Source organism: Eimeria maxima, genomic scaffold (genome assembly GCF_000499605.1).
Source record: "Eimeria maxima Weybridge genomic scaffold, Emw_scaff1201, whole genome shotgun sequence".
In the NCBI taxonomy this organism is placed as follows: Eukaryota; Apicomplexa; class Conoidasida; order Eucoccidiorida; family Eimeriidae; genus Eimeria; species Eimeria maxima.
Window position 1 is genome coordinate 52 of NW_013564213.1, and position 10,676 is coordinate 10,727.

The 10,676-nt window shown below is 49.2% G+C and overlaps 3 protein-coding genes across 3 annotated transcripts; 2 read left to right on the plus strand and 1 right to left on the minus strand.

Annotated features, from left to right (window-relative positions):
* Nucleotides 1-346: 346 nt before the first annotated feature.
* EMWEY_00049840 (hypothetical protein, conserved) lies at nucleotides 347-2,691 on the plus strand (the record flags this gene model as incomplete). The annotated part of the gene is made up of 5 exons (XM_013479533.1): nucleotides 347-412; nucleotides 554-797; nucleotides 1,499-1,701; nucleotides 1,933-2,150; nucleotides 2,364-2,691. Coding segments are annotated over 5 exons (1,059 nt in total), but the record flags the coding sequence as incomplete, so codon positions are not given.
* Nucleotides 2,692-4,470: 1,779 nt separating this feature from the next.
* EMWEY_00049850 (hypothetical protein, conserved) lies at nucleotides 4,471-5,325 on the minus strand (the record flags this gene model as incomplete). The annotated part of the gene is made up of 1 exon (XM_013479534.1): nucleotides 4,471-5,325. One exon carries the CDS (start codon nucleotides 5,323-5,325, stop codon nucleotides 4,471-4,473), a length of 855 nt encoding a protein of 284 aa, XP_013334988.1.
* A 1,972-nt stretch (nucleotides 5,326-7,297) lies between these two features.
* On the plus strand, nucleotides 7,298-10,434 carry EMWEY_00049860 (kinesin motor domain-containing protein, putative; the record flags this gene model as incomplete). The annotated part of the gene is made up of 11 exons (XM_013479535.1): nucleotides 7,298-7,305; nucleotides 7,411-7,555; nucleotides 7,808-7,866; nucleotides 8,040-8,138; nucleotides 8,376-8,526; nucleotides 8,642-8,855; nucleotides 9,021-9,466; nucleotides 9,570-9,708; nucleotides 9,821-10,095; nucleotides 10,193-10,272; nucleotides 10,389-10,434. The coding sequence occupies 11 exons, from the start codon at nucleotides 7,298-7,300 to the stop codon at nucleotides 10,432-10,434; spliced, it is 1,662 nt and encodes a 553-aa protein (XP_013334989.1).
* Nucleotides 10,435-10,676: the final 242 nt, after the last annotated feature.

Below are 10,676 nucleotides of genomic sequence, written 5' to 3' on the forward strand. Positions count from 1 at the left end.
TGCTTTGTATGCAGTATATATAAATATAATATATATAGTCAAATGAGTCGCAGGAGATGCATTTGACTGCGCTGATTGGCTGTGCCTCGTTTTATGTCGGATTGAGTGCTTGTTTGCTTGCGAGACCCTTCCGTGCTTTTTCACACATACTCACGAAAAAGCGAGAATGCTCCGAATTTTTCTGCCTTCCATTTGTAGATACACCGTTAAATTTCATCTACCTCCCCATAATGACCGCCCCCTTTCATTTACGCTCACGAAAGAAGCCTGCTGCTACTATTCATATGGGGAAACCATTTTCAAGTGTTTGCTGTTTCCTGTCGTCATGTGCTCCCCCTTTCCTCAGGATTTACAGCGCCAGCTACATGAAGTCACGACGGAGCTGGATTTCAAGAAAGTCTCGTACGCGCAGGTAGGGTGGCTGTTTAGGGTCGCAGTGTCTGCTTCGCTCATTCCATTTTTGTTCGTATTGTAGCAGAAAATGCTACAGGAAGGCAACCCTAGGGCATTTGGAGCGAACTGTTTCTTTAGGGTGCTGCATCGGCTGGCTCAGGTGGTGGAAAAGGCGAGGCAGCAGGATGCTGAACTCCAAAAGCGACAGGCTCAGCTCAAGTCTCAGCTCCACAGATTTCAGAAATTTGTGTATACTAACGAAGAGAAAACAACACGTGCTAATAGAAGGGCCTCCGCTGAAAGGGAAACGAGTCATGCACGAGATAAAGAAATCGCGGTGCTGCAAAGGCAACTGGCAGTAGATGAAGTCACTTGCAAAGGATTCGAGTCACAAGTACAGGGCCGTAAGCAGTGTCTGTTTTTAAACCTTACCGCTTTCTTCCTGCTAGGACCAACGTAGAATAAAGTGTTGATAAACAAATAGAGGGGAACCTGCGAGGGAGAGAATGAATGCACTTCCAGTTGCAGTGAAATGAAGAGGGCCTCGTAGTGCTTCCCGTAAAGCTGGGCAGCAAACCAACGACAAAATATCGGTGCATATAAAACACCGCTTATCGAAATTCCAGGAATAAGACTTGCGGTAGCCTATTCAGGAAGCCTCTGCCTCTTGTAGCTGCCTCTTTCTTAAATTGCACATCACACGGATAGCAAAATCGGTTGCTTCGTGTCGGATAATCAAATCCCCTGCTCCCATAACCATTCATTGGTTTTTTGTACTGTCTGAAACCGTCTACAAGTTTGTAATTAAGAAAAACGACAGCCATCAATTCCCGAGATGCGCTGATGTTTCCGTCCGTACTTACGGCAACTGCAGCCATACCGAAATTCAGAGAAAAACCCAAAGACCGAGCCGGTGCTTCTCTTGTTTGATATGCAGCACCACATATACGCTGCCGCTTGTATTCGCAGCACGACTATTTCATTATCGTGTGCATGCTGTTAGAGCGCTTTGTACTCTCTACGTTGGTGTACTGAAGCTCCTTTGCTGCCGTTGTTGTGCCCAGAGGGTTGAGGATTGGATTGGCTTTGTTTGTGTGTTTGGCAGTACAGAAGTTTGCAGATTATCTGAAGGCCGCATCGGAAACCAGCCCAGATTTCTCGAGCGTGCGTGACATAATTGAACGTTTTGAAGTCCTAGCGTCCGTTCACTCCAGCCTCCGGCAGAATGAAGAAAAGACAACCGAGCAGATTGATATTCTTCGCCAGCAGCTTCAAGAATACAAACGAAGCCAGGCGGCGAAGATTCTTGTACGTTGATGTACTCAGTGAACAGAATTCTCATGTTCATTGTGTTTTCTGTGGTCCGACTGCGTGATCAGCAGACGAACGTTCGCAGACGTAAAGAACTGAAATGTGACTGCTTGCCGGCTGTCTATCCTTTTTCATTCTTCGTATTTTTCACGCAGCACTCCAGCACGATGGCTTTCGCCCTGTCTTTCCACCCACTGTATTGTTAAAGGTGCGAGGGCACTGTCTCAGGAGGCGAACAACAAAGTAGCTGAGTACCAGCGCGAGCTCGAGGCACTAGAAAAGGAGTCGGCTGCTCTGACAGCCAAAGCAGACGAGGCAGACAAGGACTCTTTCAGCAAGTCGTTACACCTGGGAAAGGTTCTCCTTGCAGTTGAAAACATGTATGCCATGTGTATTACCGCCAGGCCCAACATACAACACGGTCGCGCAACCTGGGAGAGGCAACGGTAAGCAGTCCAAACCATTCGCACAAAAACAGTGTTGAAACCTATTACAGTTCTCTGCGCGACTATCGGCCCCTCAGTAAATTGTAGCTAGGTGCCATCCCGCGCCCGGGAACGCCACATTTTAGCTCGAGGCTCCTGGCCTAACAGCGATTAGTACGCATTAAAGGCGTTGACTAATAATGCAAAATACGCGAGCGATTGAGGACTTTGCAGGAGGGAATCAGCTGCTGAAACAGACGGGGAGGCGCAGCAAGAGAAGCCCAGCACCGATGGGGTGAAGACACCGAAAAGAAAAGAAGAACACGAGCCGACTGAGTGCTCCCAAATGCAGCGGCGGTGCCGCTACGCGGTGGAGCTCCTGGCTGCCATTCGCTCTTTTATTATGGACTTCAAAGACATTGAAGAGCAGCTGAACAAAGGCGAAAAAAGAAAGCAGAAAGCCAACAGGACCGTCAACATGGCCGTCGAGAATTCGGATGAAGGTTCGCATTTTTCCCTCCTAACTGCATTGGAAAGGCACAACCACTTAACTAGGCAGTAAGAGCGACTGGAGCAAGTCAGCAAGGCAGTGTCCGCAGGAGGCCTTGAGCCGCCTTCTTTTCCGACAATTGAGGTGTAGCCATTACTTTTGTCGTAGCACAGCTGCCGCAACAACAGCAACAGCAACGACGGTAGCAACACCCACACCTGTGTCAACCCAGAAGTTGTCCTACTGCTCAGCTTTATCTGCCACCTAGTTTCCGCTGTGGGGTTTCCGAACGTTTCAGATGCTGTGGAATTCGTGGCCACTCGCCTGCTAGTTACGCTGCGCAAAGAAAACGGCAGCGCAGATGTTAGCCGACGAACCGCCTCGAGAAAATTCGTGGACGAAACCAGCTGCTTCCAGCAGACCACTCGCAGCCACGCAGCTTAGAAACAATTGCCAGACTACAACATTGAGCCGTCAACCCTAAGTGCCATATATTGCCAATATTTCGAAAGTTTTCCGCCTGCGAGCCTCTAATGTGCAGCCAACACTAAAGCGTAGAGCACTTTGCCCGTTGCATATGAATTGAGTCAAAAAAATCAGTTCTCACAGGTTTGTAAATTACTTAAATCATTCTACGAGCAAGCGGAAATCTTCTGGCCTGTTGCAGAAGCGACAGCTCCTCCATTTTACGGCGTCCATCCAGGGGCTTTCTTGCATGCATGGAACTGCCTGTACATTTTACTGTAAATGCTGCTTGACGTTGCTCCTGAGTTCCTGTGAAGAAACTTCGGAGGGCCCCTGAGTGGACGGACCATGTGCTTTGTTCTCTACTAAGCAAGAGAGCCACATGCAAGCAGCCCCGGTGCTGCAACTAAGCAGCACGGGAGCACGGGCACCTATCTCCCCCTTCTTCCAACCACTCACACCTGAGGTGCCCTGGCAGGGAGGATGGGCGAAGGTTCTAAATGCTAAGATGGGCACACGGTTGGACAGATAAACAGGTCGAGTGAGGCGAAGAGAAAACAAGAACATAAACGCACCTATACAGACGCAAATGCAGTGAAAAAGGGGGGATACAGAGGCAGCCACAGCTCTACACAATTCGTATCCGGACTGTTCGGCGCTGAAAGTCGAGGAAGGAAAGGAACCAGTGGCACCAAGCGATACGTCTTCCCGTATCGCCCTACAAAGCATCAAATATCAAAATATATGATATATACACAATATATGTTTATGGAATAAGTAGATACAATATAGATGCAGCAGTAGGCAAGGTGCATCACCGAGCTATCAGTGGCAGACATCCTATCCCCAGTGGCGGAAAGCAGGACAAGCATTTGACTTACGTTAACCTTCGAACATTAAGCTCAATAAGCTTTATATCTATAAACTCTATCTCTCGGGCCCCTTGGCTGCGTCTATTCAAGCACTAGGCGATCCCAAAGAAGGGCAATGGCAGCATCAGCATCCCGCCAACGAGCAGCGGCCAGCTGCTGTACCAGATGAGCTTCTGGATGATGCTACGTGTTATTGCGGTACATCAGACTCTCTACTAACTTTGGCACTAACTAAGGTCAATAACCTAGCTAGCAATGTGGTAGGACCAGACCAGGCAGCTTGCAAAAAAGATAAAGACTGCGTGCCTATACAATTCCGTCTGTGTAGTTATCCGCTACGAGCCGCAAAAGCCTTGTGCAGGGAGGTAGGCTTCTGAGGAAGCCTACCTCCCCCTAAAATTAGCAATGGTGCGGAAAAAAGACACCAGCAGCGCTTGAAAATGAAGTTGAAAAAGTTGAGAAAAGTCCTGAAGCAATTTTGCAGAAGAAAAGAAGATGCAAATTTCCTCATCTGTTATATTTGTACCCCATAGAGCTGCCGAATCATCTCGGGTGACATTTTAACCAGCTGTCTTCTGGCTCGTTTGTTCCACTTTCTAATCTTCGACGTGTCTTTAATTACTTGCACTTTGGCACTCTTCATTTCATTCTCTTTCTTGCGTTGTCGTTTGGCTTCTCGTTGCTTGCGGCGTTGCACCCGTACCTTCTCCTTGACTGCTCGTATTTGTTTCTCGCTATCACGTGCTTCCCTCTGCTTCGCCTTTTGCTGCTGCACCTGCTCCCACCGCTTCTTTGCTGCAGTGCTGTCGCCTACACAGCCCCCAGGTGCAGAGCTGCCCTTACACAGACGGCCAAAGCTGAGCCGCTGACCGCGCGGCCGCCACATCTGCCTTCCCATGCGTCTAGGGATGGTCTTGTTTGACTCCGAAGGGAGATGCTCCCCCTCTTTTGAGATACTCGGTGAATCTTCCACTATTTCTTCTACATTGGGAGACGCTGCAGCTTCGCTCATCACCTCCGTCGTAATTGTAGCACCTCCCTCGATCTGAAGTTCTTGATCATCGCTTCTAACTGCTGGTGCTGAATGTGCTGTTGCGTTCTCGTCTGCTACTGCTGGTGGGGTTGGTAAAGGGACCCCTTCTTCCACGGGACGACCCGTAGGCTCCTGTTCTGCCGTTGTTGCGTCAGCGTCAGGTCCTTCTTTCTTCGAGCTGTGATGTTGGTGTTCGTTGGAGAATGCGTCAGAACCAACAGCATCAGCTACTACTGATGTTGCTGCCGCCGCAGCTCCGGCTGAGGTGTTTGAAGCGGCAGTCCCTTGGTGGGCTGTAGGAGCTGCAATTGCTGAATGAGCATCTACATGCTGCATCGTGGAAGGACAATGTAAATACTTACGCAGAGGGGGGCCTCCCACGGGCGCTATGGCCCCCTGTTAAGCGCTGCCTTCAGTCCGAGCCACTGTAAATTCAGATAAATGAGAAGATAGCCAGTTTTAACAATCGAAAGAAAATGGAAGAAAACAAAATATGCTCATGCATGCTAGCAGTTTGAACGAACACAGAGACCATTCACTACATCGTCCCCGCAGGGGCTGGCCCCCACCGGTGGTCCTGTTCATCCTAAGAGTATGCATGGAGTGAACAAAATCGCGAAAAAAAAACTTTACTTAAGGAATTGGCCTCTTTTATTTTATATGCTCGTTGCATTTGATGTTACAGGAGCTGGTCTGAATTGCCAAATCTTGGATTTCGCCTGAATGTGTCTGTTTCTGAACTCGACTCACGGCATACTTAACGACAGCAGACTGACGTTTGCTATTTCTCACGTTGCGTGCAAAAGCCGCAGCCTTTACGCACTCTTCCTTTTGTTTTGTTGAAAATGGAAGCACCAGATGCACCTCAGCAACAGGAGGTGCCCGACGCCCCCAAAGCTGAACGGGTTCGAGTTGTCATACGGTGAGGGGCGAACGAACACTTCGCCTCTACACAACACGAGAAACAACATGAGTAAAACGTTACATCTGTGCATTGCTCCTTGCGCCAGTGTATCTGAGCTGCGCAAGCGCCTGTTCTGAAACACATGGCGGCAATGGTAGTGGCCTGCTATCACGGTTAGTGCTAGCGGAGTTTCGTTATGGTTGACTTAGCTTTCTCTATTCCGCTTTCGGAAAACATCGGCACATGCTCTTGAAAGTTCGCCTAAAGCGACTGGCTGAATTACTTCGCCAGCACAGTATATTTCCAGTGTATTTCCGTTGTGTCATGCTGCCGGTAGCTGCCAGGCGCTTGCCGCACGTGTTCACAGAGGAAGTTCTGAAAATAGACAACAGCACAAAGTAGAAACGACTAGCCACCTGCGACAAGGGAGATGACGGATGCTGTATTCGGAAGGCAAATTGCAGCAACGGTAGTCCTCTGCTGCACCGGTCGTTCCTTTGTCGTAGCAGTAGCTAGACAGAGTCAGTGCTTTTTCTTCAGCTGTCGGCCCCTTTCGGAGGCGGAAATTAGCGAAGGCCGCAAACGCGTGCTGACGGTGAACAGCAAAAACGCTTCTGTTTGCCTCCAGAAGCCTAACGGTCCAACAAAGCATTTCAGTTTTGACGCCGTTTACGACGAGTCGTGAGTTGTGCTAGCACAAAAAAATTCCTATCTGTGCAGCAATGAAATGGCAGAGAGAGGTGCAGAACTACACGAGGTATGCAGCTCCAAATGACCACTTTACACCTAGAGCTTGCAAGAAGCCGCTGGGCTGGATGTCTTCCAACAGCGTGTCTCAGGAGGGCGTTTATGAAGATGCTGCGTACGGCATTGTGGAAAGCGTCACTGAGGGCTACAATGGTGCATACTGCACAAAACCTCTCACGGAATTCGGGCTGTTGGATATAGCTTGTGCTTCAGCTGTGTTAGGAAGCACGCTTAGCCTAGCGGTGGATTTTACGGCCAACGCCAGAATGGCTCCTCAACTCCCACCTTACTGTGAAGTGTCTACTTAGAAGACGAACAGAAACGATCCTTGTGGGCGCCAGCGTTTCAGGTACGGTATTTGCCTACGGGCAAACTGGCACAGGAAAGACGTACACGATGATCGGAGGGGAAGGCTGCTTGCAAGGCATAATTCCTCGCGCCTTTGAGCACATCTTCAGCACCATTGACTACGCATCTAACAAGGAAAGTGCCGTTCTACAGCTTTCACCCTTCAGAGTCTCCATCTCAGTTTCCCCTGTAGTCTTCTCTCCAGTAACCGGTCCACCGACGAATAGTTCATATTGCATATGCACTCCTAGGATCTCCTGACTTTTTTGCAGACCTTCTTAGTGCGAGCTTCCTTTCTTGAACTATACAATGAAGAGGTGAGCTGCCGTATTTGCCTAAGCATGACTACTTGCGCAATATAGGACCACAGCTAGTAGGCATTCGTGACACAAAGCATATGCAACATGCCTCAAAAACGGCAGACGCATTCAACCTCAGGCTCGGGACTTGCTGTCTAAGACTCACACTGCAAAGCTTAATCTTCGCGACAATCCCGAAACAGGAGTTTTCGCAGAAGGCCTGAGCGCTTTTGCCGTGAAGTCAGCTGAAGAACTGGCGAAACTCCTGGTAAGAGCAGCAAACGCACCACTTCAAGCTGTATACGCACCGTAAGCATCGGTGTTAACGAACACATCAATGCTTTTTCGCAAACTGAAACACCCTTTAGGCAGCGTAGAAGAGGAGGGTGAGAGGCAGGACGTTTGCCAAAGTTCATCGCACCGTTGACTAGCCGCTGTCTGTTTGCCTCAGTGTCCACGCTCGCTGTTGGTCCATCTAGGAATAGACAGTTTGCCTGCGTGCCTTTCCCTAAATGTTTAGGCAACGGGACAGCGCAACCGGAAGGTGGGCGCCACATTGATGAACGCTGTCTCGAGCAGGTGAGACGTCACAAGCTGGAAACGCCGTTTAGCAGCCTGTGTGCATTTTAGCAAATCTATCGAGTTATCAGAAATCTCTCTGACATTGTCGCCTGTAGGGAGGAACTTTACACCTGTTCTGCACAATTGGCGGATGATATCTGCCTGCCGACACATTTACGGATTGCCAACAGGTCCCACTCCATCTTCACGCTAACAGTTGAGAGCGCAGACAAAGAAGGACGCGTGCGGATGGGCAAGTTGAATCTTGTGGATCTTGCTGGCTCAGAAAGGTAAGCAGCACAAACGCTGCTAGACGTAATTTCAATCATGCGATGTCTTAACTGCTCGAGACAGGAAAAATGGGCCAGAAGAGGAAGGAACTGTTCCCTGCATGTGGAACCCACCTCCCGGCTGCCCTATCCCGTTGTGCACTTTCATATTCTTGGTAACGTTGAAATAAGCAGTGTGCTCAACAAGGCTATGCATGCGAAGGCAGATGTGGAGAAAGTTTCATGCCTTTAATGCAGGCAAAGCAAAGCTGGCTCCGTAGGCGAACGGTTTAGAGAAGCTATGAAGATCAACCTGTCCCTGAGCGCTCTTGGTAATGTTATTTCCGCCCTGGCGGAACAGTCTCCCTTCGTTCCGTACCGAGACTCGAAACTAACTCGAATCTTGCAGGTACTGCAAAACTCGCTCCCCATTTGTGCTCTTTGGGTTTAAGCGAACGTTATATGCGTCCCTTTACCTTTACACTATGCCCCAAGGGGTTTGGTCTTGCCTTGTAATGTCTCAGGCCTCGCTGGGGGGGAACACCAGGACTGCCATGGTGGCCAACGTCGGGCCTGCGTGCGTTCACTACGACGAGACTCTGAGCACACTCCGCTATGCTCAAAGAACAAAGCACATTAAGAATGCTCCACATGTTAACGAAGATCCCAAGCAGGCAGTGATTCTCGCGTTTCAGGAAGAAATCGCTCACCTGAAGCGGCAGTTACAAGCAGCGGAAGGTGCGTCGTTCGAAAATCGCCATCGCGCTACCCTGCTTATTATGGGAGGGGCGACGCCTTTACCCCCGTAACCGGGTGTACTTAGGGATTGCAACTAGGGCAGGTTCGGCGGATGAGACAAAGGCGAAAATATAAACGTTGTGCGGTAGCCGAATCTTTCTACAGAAGCAAGGCTCCAGGCGCTTAATAACCCCGTTGAGCAGCTGAAGGAAGTTATTGTTGAGAAGCCTGTCATTGTCGAGAAGGAAGTTATTCGCGAAAAACCCACAATAGTGGAAAAAATCATAGAGAAAATCAAAATAGTAGATGTCTCGGAAGAGGAGAGGCGCAAACTGGAAGAATTAAATTTGGAGCAGCAGCGTCATCTTCGAGCTACTTTTGAGACGGAGAAAAACGTAATTTCTCAATTGCTGCCGCACTGCAAACCAGTTATAGCAAGTGAATTTAGTTGGTTTGGAGTGAACCTGCATCTGCAATTGCATATACTCAAAGTCGATTTCCTTCATCCGTTGAACAAACTCCATGTTGTCAATCAGGCTATCGAGCTGGCACGGAGAAAGGCAGAAGAAGACTTGAGAGCCAAAGAGGCTGAGATGGCAATGTACGAACAGGTAGGAGGAATGCCGCATTTGAATCGCTGGTTGTTTCTGCAGAGAAACCGTTAAAAGTCAAATGGAGTCGAAGTGCGCATGCTGAATGGTGGTGGATTTACAGCACAAAGCCGAGCTAGCAGCCCGCTTGAAAAACATGGAGGCGCAACTCTTGCGGGGAAACGCGGAGATATCAAAGGCCAAGCAGCAGCAGCGGGAGTTGAAGAGGACCCAGTTGCGCTTAGAAGAGCAGAAGAAGATGGGTGAGGTAGATTGTTTAAGGTATTCGTCGAAACATTTGAATAAAAAAAGAATACTGGGTTGGTAAACGTCCCCGCTCTTAGACACGACGTTTTCGGTGGCACTGTGATGCAGAGGAGCAACTCCGGAGGGAACGGGATCAAGGCCGGGAAGCGCGGCTGCTGCTTGAAAGCCTTGTAACCTCCAAAGACAAGGAACTGAGTCACTTGTCCAGCAAAGTGCAACAACTCTGCAGACGCTACACCGAAGTTGTCGATGACATCGAAGACTTGCAAAAGGAATTTCAGGCAGAGCGGGAGTCTCTCTTGCATGACATACGGTCAATGGAGCTCGAAATGCGCTTACAACAGGCCATAATAGATCGTTTCGTTCCTCCTGAAGAAGCCACGGTCAGCACTACATCTGCAGGCGACAACTTTCGCTGCACAAAAAAGCGTTTTTGCTGCATGTAGACGTTCGTTCGACCGTGTTGGTGAAAATTTTCAGAGGATTCGGGCACTCGCCTCTTGGGACGAAGTTCAAGGCGAATGGGCAATACCGAAGTCCGAACTCACCGGAAATGGACTGTACGTTCTACTCTAGGCCCAGAACCCACTAACATTCGGTGAAACTGGATTATCTGCAGAAAGGCGCTCTTGGGCTAGACTCACTTGCTGCCTCAGAATGTTTTGTGTGGGATCAGACCATTCCTACCTGGGTCTGTTAGTATGAGCACGAGTGCTCCCTGATCTGAATACGCATGAGTCATCCAAGGGCATCTCTTGGGTTTAACTATGTTGCCATCCTTTAGGTTCATTTATGGAGCAACCACTCGAGCACTTTCGACAAAACGACGGCCCAAAGGGGGAAGCAGCAATATCAGCCATGAAACTTCAGTGCGGTAGGTGCTGGGGACAATGTTGTAACTAGCCTTCTTCATGACAGCTGACAGCTTTAAGCTGACATGATATATATATATATATATATATAT